This window comes from Procambarus clarkii, chromosome 32 (assembly GCF_040958095.1).
Source record: "Procambarus clarkii isolate CNS0578487 chromosome 32, FALCON_Pclarkii_2.0, whole genome shotgun sequence".
In the NCBI taxonomy this organism is placed as follows: domain Eukaryota; kingdom Metazoa; phylum Arthropoda; class Malacostraca; order Decapoda; family Cambaridae; genus Procambarus; species Procambarus clarkii.
This window is the reverse complement of record NC_091181.1, coordinates 30,542,020-30,557,179: the sequence shown is the minus strand read 5'-3', so window position 1 is coordinate 30,557,179 and position 15,160 is coordinate 30,542,020. Positions and strand designations below refer to the sequence as shown.

Below are 15,160 nucleotides of genomic sequence, written 5' to 3'. Positions count from 1 at the left end.
GCCCGTCCTCAGGCTGTGCTCGTCCAAGCTGCGCCTGTGGGCTATGTATCATGATGTGGTCACCCTGCTTCATGATGTGGTCACCCTGCTTCATGATGTGGTCACCCTGCATCATGATGTGGTCACCCTGCTTCATGATGTGGTCACCCTGCTTCATGATGTGGTCACCCTGCTTCATGATGTGGTCACCCTGCATCATGATGTGGTCACCCTGCTTCATGATGTGGTCACCCTGCTTCATGATGTGGTCACCCTACTTCATGATGTGGTCACCCTGCTTCATGATGTGGTCACCCTGCTTCATGTGGCCACCCTACATCATGATGTGGTCACCCTACTTCATGATGTGGTCACCCCTACTTCATGATGTGGTCACCCTGCTTCATGATGTGGTCACCCTGCTTCATGATGTGGTCACCCTGCTTCATGATGTGGTCACCCTGCTTCATGATGTGGTCACCCTGCTTCATGATGTGGTCACCCCTACTTCATGATGTGGTCACCCTACTTCATGATGTGGTCACCCTGCTTCATGATGTGGTCACCCTGCTTCATGATGTGGTCACCCTGCTTCATGATGTGGTCACCCTGCTTCATGATGTGGTCACCCTGCTTCATGATGTGGTCACCCTGCTTCATGATGTGGTCACCCTACTTCATGATGTGGTCACCCCTACTTCATGATGTGGTCACCCCTACTTCATGATGTGGTCACCCCTGCTTCATGATGTGGTCACCCTGCTTCATGATGTGGTCACCCTGCTTCATGATGTGGTCACCCTGCTTCATGATGTGAAAATCCTACATCATGATGTGCAAATCCTACATCATAATGTGCTCACCCTGCACATAATTTGCTCACCCAATACCACATTACAGTCTCAAAGAGTACCTTATTCATGCATGTTTTCATTAGCTTACATGACCTGTGGAGTGAAACATCTTCTCCCCCCTCTAGAGAAGATCTAGAGAGGATCTAGAAGATCTAGAAGAAACATCTATTTTACATTTACATCTACAGAATACAGAGATTAACATTCTCGATTAAAAGTTTTCTGTAAATAATGCAAACATAAGAAAGAGTTAAGCTTTACAGCATCAAGGTTGGTAGGTGTCAAGCCATCTCTGTGACGGGGCGGGCGAGGGGCAGGAGACGCCAACCTACGTCCTGCAGCAAGCAGCACGACGCTCTATATCTGTCGTGCTCTCCCTCCCGCACGACACGCAGCCACCGCCACGACCCGCAGGATATTTTGGTGCTGACCGCAGTCTGGGGCCAGTGAGGATCCTGGCGAGGCTCATCTGGTAACTGTTGGGCACCTCCTCCCTCCGCCTGGCGCCTCCTCTCTTTCCACAGGCTATGACTCTTTACAATTTGGCCGTTCTGATAGTTGCATAAGCAAATAGGTTTCGTACTGTGTAATAAATAAGTTTTTTCTTAAATATGTATTAATATTTTCGTTTTTTATTAATAATTTTATAACACAAATCACAATAGCGTGATGCATCAAATGAACAAATCCACAAGGGCCGTGACGAGGGTTCGAAGCTACGTCCGAGAGGATCCCAGACGCTGCCTTAATTTGGTTAGGTGGTTAGATTCTCTTGGCAATTATTGGTATTTGCAACCCATCCTCCATCCCAAGCTAGAAGTCAAATACTGATGTAGATTTTACTAAATGAATGCAGTTTTTACTAAATTAATGCAGTAAAATGCATTAAAATCGACGAATGCATCTTTGGGGGTCGACCGCTGGATGGAATGGAATAAATAGGTCTGAGGACGGGTTGATGTTCGAATCGCAACTCTGTAAATGATTTACCCGCGTACTAAAATCACAAACATTCGCCAACAGAACCTAAACACCCTTTTAACCTACGTCTAATTATACACAGAACTTTGACGAATAATAAATTAATTTACATATGAGAACAGACCTACTCAGTACGTTAAAATGAAGGAATGCGTGTGGGGAGGACGGCCGCCGCTTTAGCGAGCCCAGCCTGAGTAATAGGTTGGTGCTTCATTATGAGCACACAGGTGCTAAACAACAGATATCTAACTAACAGCTGGGCCCCACCACGCTGGGGCACAGATGTGCACATCAGCCACACCTGCGCAAACTTCCAATTTAACTTTGTCTCTCCTGAACACCTCGCTCTGTGCACAAGCTTGTCTTATAGTAGTTCCTCAAGACGTTGTACAGCAGGTATATTTTAGATTAGATTACCAAGCACAGCACTGACGCAGAAATGATGACTGAATGCATTTGATGACGCAGAAATGGTGACTAGATGTACCTGATGATATGTAAATAGTGACTAGGTGCGCCTAGTGACGCATATAGTCAAATTCTTATATCACGTCAAATTTGCGTAATATAAGCAGTAACCCCCCAAAACAAAGGACTTGGTAGGACCCTTGAAAGATGAGACTAACCAAATTATAATGGACGATACAAGGACAGCCAGCACTGAATGAATACTTTACATCAGTGTTCACACTAGAGAGTTTAAACAACATCCCATCACCCACACAAATGTTTGAAGCAGGGGAAGAGAACGAATTAAGGGATATACCCATAACGTGTGACATAATAAGGAAGAGCATTAACAAACTAATAGATTCAAAAGCCCCAGATGTGGACGGAATTCAATCCAAAGTCGCAAATGAACTGGCAGACGAATTGTGTCTACCACTGAAACTCTTTTTCAGAAAATCTCTGAACCACGGGATCGATTATACGTATGCCAATGTCACCCCTATCTTCAAAAAAGGCACAAAGATCTCGGCTGAAAATGTCCGACCGATCAGCTTCACATCACACACATCAGCAAGCTCACTGAGGGAATCATTCGCCATCTCACAGCGAAAAATCTTACAACATCAACGCAGCATATGGGTTTGTTAAAAATAGATCCTGTCTTACAAACCTGCTCACATTTTTTGGAAACGGTAACCAGCAACTCAGACTACGGATTTCCGGCAGATGTAGTAGACAAGGATTTTGCTAAAACTTTTCATAAGGTACCACATGAAAGACTGGCAAGAAAATTAAAATTAAAATTACACACACACACACATTATATATATATATATATATATATATATATATATATATATATATATATATATATATATATATATATATATATATATATATATATATATATATATATATATATATATATATATATATATAATGTATATATATCGTACCTAATAGCCAAAAAATGGACATTAAGAGGAAATATATGGAAGTTTGTTTTATAGAGGATATAGATTTCTTCGAACTCCACATATGAGAGAGAGAAAGAGAAAGAGAGGAGAGAGAGAGAGAAGAGAAGATAGAGAGAGAAGAGAAAGAGACAGATCTACGCTGTGTTAAATATTTACCCTCTCACTATCATTCACATACAAAATACACATAATTAGTGAATTATGTGGTCAGTAGCCACACGCTCGTGTATGGTTCTGTATCTATGGTGCGAGCCATTACTCCCACGGAGCTGCTCCTCACTCTAACTATATAGCTCATATAACTTAGGGCAGCTGCGTTAATGACCAGGTTAATGACCGCTTGTTAATAAAACAAACTAAGAAAACAGTGAACGAGGATAAAGTGCTGGTGATACGTCATCAAGGAAGAAAAGGCGTGGGGAGGGAGAGCACAGAGGGAGGAGGCTTGGGAAGGGAGAACACGTAGAGAGGAGGCTTGAGAAGGGAGAACACAGAGGGAGGAGGCTTGAGAAGGGAGAACACAGAGGTAGGAGGCTTGAGAAGGGAGAACACAGAGGTAGGAGGCTTGAGAAGGGAGAACACAGAGGTAGGAGGCTTGAGAAGGGAGAACACAGAGGTAGGAGGCTTGAGAAGGGAGAACACAGAGGTAGGAGGCTTGAGAAGGGAGAACACAGAGGTAGGAGGCTTGAGAAGGGAGAACACAGAGGTAGGAGGCTTGAGAAGGGAGAACACAGAGGTAGGAGGCTTGAGAAGGGAGAGAACACAGAGGTAGGAGGCTTGAGAAGGGAGAACACAGAGGTAGGAGGCTTGAGAAGGGAGAGAACACAGAGGTAGGAGGCTTGAGAAGGGAGAACACAGAGGTAGGAGGCTTGGGAAGGGAGAACACAGAGGTAGGAGGCTTGGGAAGGGAGAACACAGAGGTAGGAGGCTTGGGAAGGAGTTAAAAGAGGGTGATGGAGAGAGGAGTGATAAGAGGCAGGTTAGGGAGGGGGCGGTGTGACCAAAATACCAGCCCGCCCCAGGTGCGGCCACCCCGGTGTCAGTTACTGGGTATATATAGTAATCGGCCTGGTAGAAGTTTGGTCGAATTAGTTGCCTGCTTTGCATACTAGTTGTGGTACTTGTACACACTGTGATTGAGGTCTCACGTAACTAGGAGCTTTGATTTTAAGGATGACTGTGTCTGCCACCCCTTGGAGGATATTCATGAATGTTCTGTTTGTAATTTTGTATTCTTATCTGTCTTCTGTGGTTCTCTGGAGAGTTGTAGATCACATCCACAACCACTTTCTTATCAGCCAACGAAATGGTTCCCACAATACTGTCCTTGAATTTGCTTGCCATTACAAAACAAATCGCTTCAAAGACCCAATCCTTGTAGTTGTTTACTACCTCTAAAGGAATCCTTTCAAAGATCCGATGTCTTTTTATCAGCAGTGCCAAATCTCTTCCTATTTCTTTATAAAGGCTTCTCATTATCTTCCTATTTCTTCTCATTATCTGGTATTCCCCTTGGGGAATATTGCATTGCTAATCGTACCAGTTAGTTTGGTCTCCACTGATGCTCAGTAGAGACAGAACCCTGATGCATCAGGGTTCATTTACTCAATCAGTTCGTTTACCTTCAGTTCGTTCTGCTTCATTGAACAGTTCGTCAGCATTGGTGTCACAGATTTTCAGAATCTTCGTTGTTCGCTTATTTACCAATAAAGGGGAGGAGTTTAGGTTGGGTTCGGGTGAGTTAGGTTGGGATGGGGGGGGGGTGGATTTCTGAGGTGGAAGAGAGAAGGGGTGAATGTCCGTGGGGCATGGGGATGGGGGTGGAATGGGATTTCTGGGGTTTGGAGAACTACAGGTGGAGGTGGTAGAAAGTAGTGATTGAGTTTGTAGGGGAAATGTGGGAGGAAATATGGATGGTTGATGGTTAATGGACGACAATTGGTAGGTGCGATGGAGGGGGTATAGGTTGCGATTGATGGGAGAGGAGAACTGGTGCTACTGGGATGGGAGGATGTTGGATTTCTGGCATGTTTGGTCTGGGGAAGGGTCTTGAGGAGCTCTGGGTTTTTGTTCCTTATCAGACCTGGGAACAGATTCCTTCGACCTGAGGTGCTAGCTGCTCATTCATTATGCTTCCATTCGTTTATTCTTGCTCTGTATCGCTTCTATGTGGGTGTTGGTCTTGCACTTGCGGGGGTATGAGTGTTTCCTGTCTTGCTCTCTCGTCTTCCTGCCCACTGCCCACTCTCCAGCCTCCAGTCCTTCTCTCTGCCTTATTTGTGTGTGTGTATGTTTTGTACTATGAATGTGTGCGTGTGTGTGTGTATACTCACCTAATTGTGCTTGCGGGGGTTGAGCTCTGGCTCTTTGGTCCCGCCTCTCAACCGTCAATCAACTGGTGTACAGATTCCTGAGCCTATTGGGCTCTATCATATCTACATTTGAAACTGTGTATGGAGTCAGCCTCCACCACATCACTTCCTAATGCATTCCATTTACTAACTACTCTGACACTGAAAAAGTTCTTTCTAACGTCTCTGTGGCTCATTTGGGTACTCAGCTTCCACCTGTGTCCCCTTGTTCGCGTCCCACCAGTGTTGAATAGTTCATCCTTGTTTACCCGGTCGATTCCCCTGAGGATTTTGTAGGTTGTGATCATGTCCCCCCTTACTCTTCTGTCTTCCAGTGTCGTAAGGGTCTGTGTGTGTGTGTGTGAGCATGTGTATCATATATTGTATGTGTGTGTGTATATTTACTATTTATGCCTACAGGATCGAGCTATAAGCTCTTGGACCCCGCCTTTCTAACCAGTTGTCTAATGCAGGGGTCTCCAAACTATGGCCCGCGGGCCACATCCGGCCCGCCACATAATTTCATCCGGCCCTCCAAACAAATCCCTGTGTGGTGGCCTTGAAAAAATACTTATTGTACGAATGGCATCGCAAAATTATTCAAAGCTGGGGCTGCTGACTGGTGGCGCTCAACCCGAGTCAGTTTTCCTCTCTCTCGATAGTGTGACGCACAGATACTAATGCTGGTAGGTATGTGTTGTGCATTACAACCAATCAGTTGTGTATAACTGTATATTGTGGGGATGGAGGGCGAGTGGGGCTTCGCTGCTTCCGTTTCAGGGAGCACAAACACTGTACAATATTCTTTTCTCTGTACTTTGACAATGCCTTTATCTTAGTTATACAAAATAGCAATAATACTATTGTAGCCAAAAATATTGCATGTTTAAAATAGTTAAAATGGTAACCATTAAGTTTATCAACGAAAGCTGTTGCCATAATATTTACCACTTTATAATAATATGCTATGCTTTTTAACACCACATACAAGCTGTTTTTTTCCTGTAGAATTTATTTCATTTATTTTACCCTTATGTTTTCAGATATGGAAAAGATAAAGAAAAGAAAAGTGGACATTGAGTGCCGTCGGTTCAATGACGAATGGAAGATAAAGTACTTTTTTTGTGATAGCAAATGATAAAGCTTTATGCATAATATGTAGAGACAGTGTTGCTGTTCTGAAGGAATACAATATTCGTCGGCACTATGAATCTAAACATGGCTCAAGTTATTCTCACATCACAGGAGCAGAACGCACTAAAAAGTTTGAATCATTTCAGCACAGTCTGCATTCTCAACAAGCTGTTTTCAGTAAGAAAAAATCTGAAAATGAAACTTCAACTAGAGCCAGTTACAAAGTTGCCTATGTGTTGGCTAAAAAAGGAAAACCTTTCACTGATGGTAGTATCATAAAAGAGTGTATAGTGGAAGCAGCAGGAGAGGTATGTCCAGAAAAAGTAAACCTCTTCAAAATGATAAGTCGTGGGTCAAATATTGTTGCTCGTAGAATTGAAGATTTAGGAGGCGACATAATTCGGCAAATAAAGGAAAAAACAAAAAGATTTTGTTGGTATTCTCTTGCGTTCGATGAATCAACTGATGTGTGTGATACTTCTCAGCTCTTAGTATTCATTCGTGGTGTTGATAGTGAATTTAATGTGAGCCAAGAATTAGCATCAGTTCACAGCATGCACACGACAACAACTGGAGAGGACATTTTCAATGAAGTAAGTAAAACTATGACAGAATATAACCTGGAATGGAAACAAGTGCAGTGTGTGACAATTGATGGAGGAAAGAATATGTCTGGGACAAAGAAGGGTTTGGTTGGGCAAATTACAACAGCTTGTGAGGTTGGAGGATTCTCAAAACCCATTTTTCTGCATTGCCTTATCCATCAACAAGCATTGTGCCTAAAATATGTTGATATGTCTTGTGTCATGAAACCTGTTGTTTCTGTGGTTAATTTCATTAGATCTCATGCACTCAACCATCGCCAGTTCCGTGATTTCTTGAAAGAAATTGATGCGGAGTTTGTTAACTTGCCTTATTATACAGCAGTTAGATGGCTTAGTTGTGGAAAGGTTTTGCTGCATTTCTTTGAGCTCAGATTAGAAATTGATTTATTTCTCACAGAGAAAAATAACCCTCAGCCATTATTATCAGAATGTGAATGGATTTGGAAATTGGCATTTTTTGCAGATATGACAGGTCATATGAATAACTTGAATCTGAAATTGCAAGGCAAAACAAATTTGATCAGTGACTACTTTGTTCATGTCAAGGCATTCAGAGCAAAACTTGCGCTACTTGAAGGCCAGGTGAAGGTTAAGAATTTTGCTCATTTTCCATGTTGTGAAAAATTTCATGCAGAAAGTAAAGTTGAATTTCCTTTTTCATTTGCAAATGAAATAATTTCAGATTTGAAAAAACAGTTTCAGAAGCGATTTGCTGACCTTGATGCCAAAGCAAATGAAATCAGGCTCTTTCATAATCCATTTGACTGCATTGCTGAAAATCTTCCAACTCAATTTCAAATGGAAATTATTGATCTCCAGGCAGATGACAGACTGGAAGATAAGTATAGAGAAGGAAATCTGATTGAGTTTTATAAATGCCTGCAGCCAGATCAGTTTCCAAATTTGATAAAGTTTGCTTGTAGTTTTGTGTCCATTTTTGGTTCAACATATTTGTGTGAACAAACTTTTTCCAAAATGAAGTATGTGAAATCTAACTATCGAGCAAATTTGTCTGATGATCACTTGAAATCAATTCTTACAATTGGCTCATCTAATCTGGAACCTGATTTTAATGAAATTTTGAAGTCAAAACGACAGTATCATTCGTCACACTAATTTGGTTGCATAAAACTAAAGGCAGGAATCTATTTAGTTTACCCTGATTTTTTCCAAAAAGATATGTTTTAATTTTTCCATGTTTATACTTTAATATTTGAGGAAATTAAATTACTGGCACTGATTTGTTTTTTGTTTTTTTTTCATTTTTTATTCCTCCGGCCCGCATAAATATGGGAAATATATAATGTGGCCCTTACATTGAAAAGTTTGGAGACCCCTGGTCTAATGTACTGACTCCCGACCTATTTTTTCCTCAATCATATATACTACATATATTTCTTTCTCTCACATATCAACCCAGTCTCCTGATCAGATAACTATGCGGATCAGCGTACATATAGTGACGTTATGGACAAGTAAATAAAATTTGGTACTATTATAGAGTCCGGAAAAAATTGGGCTAAATACCAAACCTAAATATTCCTAGGTTTAGTATAGCACATTTATATACGATAGTAGGCCTCAGATAGTGTGGATTAGGCCTAGGAAGGTTAGGTTAGGTTTTATTACCAACATAAATACAAAACCTTTTCCGGTTTGTCCAAATTCAATAGTACCAAATACTACTTTCTAATTGTCCATTACGTCAATATATATATGTTGGTCTATATCATTACTTGTGGACCATTATACAATTACTAAAAAATTAAGAATGTTGAAAATCTCATAATTACCAGACGCTGATAAGGGTGGTGGAGTGGGGGAGTCGTGGGGACTCCTTTAATAAAACTGCCACTAGCAAATCAATTTACAGATTACGAAAAGTATTGCCAACCGCATGACTTCGTAAGCTTCTAGCTTATTTTGAGAGGATAATAACACAATTGTTTAAGTGGGAATGGGAGTTAGTTTAGTTTAGTTCATTTATTATGCACCCTATACCCATCTTGTGGGCGGTAGTGGATAGGGTTACAGAGGCACATAATGGGCTCAGGGACTGAACCCCACAATTCATTTAGCTAAGCAAGTTACAATCTTGATGAACTAGTTACAAAATTCAATATAAATCGTCACATCAACAATGGGTTCGAGAAGATTACACTATAGGTAATGTTAATATTTAAGAGAATGGTGGGTCGTTAATAGTTTAGAGAAAGTCTTTACCGTACGACAGTTGGGCACAGCACCGCTCCTGTGCCAGGTAAGTCCACTACGGGCTCACCATAGACCGTGCTACTTGGAACTTGTTCCGAGTAGCTGAATCTATAACAATAATGTTCCGAACCTTAATGGAATCTGACCCATATATCAATCAGGTCAACCCATGTGTTGCGTTTCCAAAAGTGTCGCCCATGTTAGAATCGGTGAACGCCCTAGTAATATTGTTGAAAACATCTTAATAACTTATTAAACCAAAGGTCTTTTTATGTCAGAAGAACGGCAGAAACTGGATCTATATATGAAAACTTTCAGGACAAAATTTAAAGTAAAACTAAAGATATTTGTAGTTGTATAAAAGTTGCATTTTTCATCGGTCGTAGAGCCGGAAATCCGCAATATTCATCTCAGAACAATGCTTATTTCACGGAGAATCGTTAATAAACGTAAGATTTTTATACGTCTCAAGAAAGATAGAAACATAATCTTCATTTTAAATGCCTTACCATGGGCATATTTGTATTTAAAGCGAAGATACGTGTATTTTTCTAATCGGCGAGCTCCGATCCCGCACAGATCGAGCAACGGAGTAACACTCAGAACAATGCTTATTTCACGTAAATTCGTTAATAAACGCAAATGTTTTTATATGTGTTGAGAAAGATAGAAATATAAGCTTTATTTTAAATACTTTACCATAGATATATATAAAGTTCTAATGAAGATACATGTGTTTTAATAATCGCCGAGCTCCGACCCCGCACAGACTGATCGACAGAGCAACTATCTCTCAGAACAATGCTTATTTCACGTAAATTCATTAATAAACACATATGTTTTATATGTCTCAAGAAAGATAGAAATATAAGCTTCATTTTAAATACTTTAACATAGACATATATAAAGCTCAAGTGAAGATACATACGTTTTTATAGTGGCATTCAGTAGCTTGTCGGTCATGGAATGCAGAAGCCTACGCACTTGCCAATATAGTGTGTAATTAACAAAGATACACTTATAAAGCCTAAAATATTATATGCCTTCAGAAAGACAGAGATATGCTCGTTATTGTGAGTGCACCAAAGGAAATATATCTTGTTGGAGGACAAAGATATATCAATTCTAAAATAAGTTTCGACTCGCTCGGGCGAGAGATAGCGCGACTCTCGCCCCATCTATTGGAGATTCTGTTCACCTAATGACCCAAAGCTACTCAAAGCCTCCTAGCATTACTTAAATAATGAAGAAATATGGTATATTTATTCATTATAATGTTGGTGCTTAATGCAGAACACGAGAAAACATATATTTACTATAAAATAATATACTTCCATTATGAAATAAGTAAATATGTGGCCTCATAGGAAGTCAACTGTCCAGGTGTCAATGTTGTGGAGCGACTTATCCAAGATATATTGTTGTCTGGAAAGTGTTTGTTGGCATATCAACCTTCTGTACACAGTGATCCAGTCGTCGTACTTCTCTCCTTGAATGATCGCAAATTTAGTTTATTATATTAACTTTTAAGTAGAATACGTATTTCTAATAATATCTAACATAACTAGCTAGAAAATATTTAAGACTTATTGAAAAATACATGTCTGGAAGTTAAATCGACTTCATAGAACAATAGTGTTGGTCTATACTAATCGTTATTCGTTAGTATGCGTTCGCTACTTAAAACATTTACTGTACTGATGTAAAATCTCCCATGTCTCTTCGCACATGGAACACCGAACCTTACACACTCTCTGATATATTGTTTAATTAATAGAGATTCACTAATAAAGCTTATAATTGTATATGTTATCAAAAAGGCATAGATAAAGTCGTTCTTACGTTTTAGTCACAGAAATTAGATATTAGTAAAGTAAAGTTCATTTTATTCAGGAAAGTACATAAGTAGTCGATTTACAAACATAATATTGGATTTATAGATAGAGCTAGTACATACAATACCTAAAGCCACTAGTACGCATAGCGTTTCGGGCATATTATTGAGAGAGGAAAGATATTTATATTTAAACAATTTTTTTTTTACCGACGCTCTCCCTATTGATGAGAACTACAACCTAATGAAGATAAATGTTAATTATATGTAGATACTGTAATAAACGAAAGTTTTTAATGTCATCAGAGAAGCAGAAATATAGGCAAATTTTAAATCCCTTGTCATAAATATAACTGAAGTGAAAGCAAAGATATATGCATTTTGATAGTTACAAAGACAGCTCTTTAACACGGGTGGAACACGAACAAGGGGAACTTAGTACCCAAATGAGCCACAGAGATATTAGAAAGAATTTTTTCAGTGTCAGAGTAGTTAACAAATGGAATGTATTAAGCAGTGATGTGGTGGAGGCTGACTCCATACACAATTTCAAATGTAGATGTGATAGCAGTCTCCGTGGCAGCAGCACGGAGCAGTCGTGGCAGCAGCAGCAGCAGTCTCCGTGGTGTAGTGGTAAGACACTCGCCTGGCGTTCCGCGAGCGCTATGTCATGGGTTCGTATCCTGGCCGGGGAGGATTTACTGGGCGCAATTCCTTAACTGTAGCCTCTGTTTAACGCAACAGTAAAATGTGTACTTGGATGAAAAAACGATTCTTCGCGGCAGGGGATCGTATTCCAGGGACCATAGGATTAAGGACTTGCCCGAAACGCTACGCGTACTAGTGGCTGTACAAGAATGTAACAACTCTTGTATATATATCTCTCAAATCTCTCTCATAGAGCCCAATAGGCTCAGGAACCTGTACACCTGTTGATTGACGGTTGAGAGTCGGGACCAAAGAACCAAAGCTCAACCCCTGCAAGCACAAATTAGGTGAGTACAACTAGGTGAATACAGCTGAGGGGCGGGACCAAACAGCTGAAGCTCAATTCCCTACTCATAACTAGGCGAGTCCATAGGAATTACCGTTTGTCCTGGCGCCATCTATGTTTTGACAGCAGTACTACTAATGTTCCCACGTTATGTGATGATAGCTATACGGTGTTATGGTCAGTTGCTCTTCTATATATGTTTATGGACAACGTAGGTGATTTGAGGCAATTTGCGGCCAGGGTGAAATAGTATCCACGGGGTGAGTGATGGATGAGGATATATACTGCTGTGTACTCGACCAGCGGGTGAGAGGTAAGTTATATCGAACAATTATGGGGAATAGATGGGTTATTTTAAGAGTAGAATGTCAGGTAACCGGTAACTACACAGATGGGGTAGTGTTTTTTTAAGTCTTTATTTACTAAAGTGGAACATTACATTATGCCTTTAGCTGAACAAGTCTACTGGTGGGGGAAGTAGACGGGTTTTATGAAAGTATTTTGCCTTAATATTTGTATTTGGTTAACTAGTTCAGCCGTTACCAGGGAGGGTGTTCCTTTAATCTAATCTAAAAATTCTAGCCGGACAGTGATTATATAAAGAAATTGAATAGAACGAAGTGGTTTGCCAGGGTGCTTAACATTTAGTAAAGTTCACTTACTATGCAGCCCATGCTTAAAGAATGCAAGTTTATCATATTGAATTTACCGTAGTTTTACTGTATTTAATATACCGTTTTTACCCTATTTAATTATGTCGGGTAAAGGCCGGTCGTGGAAAGTTCCTAATATAGCAAGTTTTAAAGGTAAAGTTTGAGTTAACTTTAACGCTTAAGTTAGTGACCGATTAGCTTAGTCTATTGTGAGGAAAGTTACTAGAATCTAACATTGCAAGTGCCATTTCTCTACTCTTTTTGAGAAACATGACTAGATACATGAATCGCATAGTTTTATTACTAAGTGTTCATGGATTAGGTTGCATAATTGAGGAAATGGTGATAAGGTTTGTGATTTTGTGTACCTTGACTTCAGCAGAGATTTTGATAGTGGCGCAAAATTGATAGGGGCTCGGATCATTGGGAATGCTGACTGAAGTTGATTAGGTCATGGCTATACCAAAGGAAATTAGTATAAATGGGGTTAAGTTGGGAGAAGTGTTGTAAGTAGTGCCTAAAAGCTCTCCTTGGACCTCGGTTATTCGCAAGATTATGGTTTAGACTGCAATAGTTGCAGAATTGGCAAATACAAAATACCGATGCCCTATATAGTTTTGAAATGGTTAAGACTACCAGATGCAGTTTAATGCTGACAAATGTAAGGTTTGGGGGCTAGGTAAAGATGAGGTAGATGGTGTAGATTGTTAAGAGTATTAAATTTTTTGCAGGTGGTAAATTTTCCCCGAGCTGGCACTGCTCTCCAGCCTGGGATGTTGATTGGTTAGTCTTCAACTGCCTCCCAACATGGTAGTGAGGTCCTGAGCTGACATGGTGAGGAACGTGGAAAGCTTCCTGAATTGGCACATGGTATGCCTCCCTTTCAAACCAGCAGCTGGCACAAATGTTCCAGCTAACATCAGAATAGTGGATGAAGCCCACACTAAAATGTAAGTGGTACAGTAAATGGACACCCCCCCCCCTCCCTTTTGACACTGAACAGTTGGGAGGAAGGGGGGGGGGGAGAGAGTGTGGCTTATACTAAACTGTTAAACTGGTGGTACAGGTATGAACAAAATAACATCGCTATGCAAATAACTTTTTAGTAATATTTACTGTTCACATGACAGGTTGTGGAAGGTCCTGGCAACAGAGCTGCAGGAAAGTACTTGCAGATCTACAGTAAGTAGTGTTGTGTACATTGGAATTAGAGGGTAGAAGTTAATTGCTAAAAACCTATTAAATATTAGGGTATGGAAGTCTAGGCTTAGGCTAGTGGGTACCATATCTGCAAGTTTAGTCCTTTCAGGAATGTATTGAATAGAATGGTATGTTGAAATTGGGAAAATTGTAATGTGGGGCATTAGATCTTAAACAGCATAGTTGAGGGTGTTTTATTAATAATTTTAATGAAATATAAATCTTGTTTAGTTAACATTAAATGTTTGTTAAATAAGCTTTAATCTATAAATGTATAACACTGTTAAGGGTAATCATGAGTCAAATAAAGTTAATGGCAGGAAAAGTTTTGTTCTAAGTGATGGTGTTTTTCCCTTGAAAGTAAAAATATTCAATGTTTACTTTAGCTTGGTTTTAAATTTATATAGTTTTCCAGAATGTGGTCTGGAAAGTCCAGAAGTCCGTCAGTTGGGAGAGTTAATTACTACAACTCTCCTGATTCTGTTTAAGCAAAGGTTAATCTGAATAGATTTGCATAAAAGTAAAAAAATAGTAATAACTTTAAACAATATAGCATTGGCTAAAGATAAATGTAAATTGCCATTGAAGTGCAGTTGTGGATAGTTTCTCAAATGACATTTACTGAAACTTGGCAAATTGATGCCATATATATTTATATTGCTAAATTAGATTTTTACTACTGCTACTAGAATATGTAGGAAAGGTAAATTCCTTAAAGAAATTTTTTCCATCTGAATTTGTAAAGCAAGATTGGCTTTAAATCTGAAATTAATTTGTTTAAATATTTTTCAGGTGAAAGTGATTATGATGCATGGACTGGCTTGGAGTGAGGCTCCTTTACTCTGCAAAAGGAAATCTACAAAAGTGGGTGAGTTTGATGTTTTAGCTATATCAATGACCTAATCTTAATTCTCTTATCTAGTCCATTTATAGG

The 15,160-nt window shown here is 39.8% G+C and overlaps 1 protein-coding gene across 5 annotated transcripts in view; it reads left to right on the top strand.

Annotated features, from left to right (window-relative positions):
- LOC138370605 (uncharacterized) overlaps positions 1-15,160 on the top strand; it is a 32,785-nt gene that overhangs the window by 16,992 nt on the left and 633 nt on the right. For 2 of the 5 annotated variants that reach the window (XM_069335098.1, XM_069335100.1), the window contains 3 exons: positions 13,758-13,976; positions 14,157-14,208; positions 15,019-15,090. In XM_069335098.1, coding sequence (XP_069191199.1) covers positions 13,858-13,976; positions 14,157-14,208; positions 15,019-15,090 — 243 coding nt within the window. In that variant the 5' untranslated portion in view covers positions 13,758-13,857. Of the gene's footprint in view, positions 1-6,656; positions 7,320-12,464; positions 12,687-13,757; positions 13,977-14,156; positions 14,209-15,018; positions 15,095-15,160 lie in introns of those variants that run through there. The other 3 variants (XM_069335099.1, XM_069335097.1, XM_069335101.1) reach the window with 3 other exon arrangements.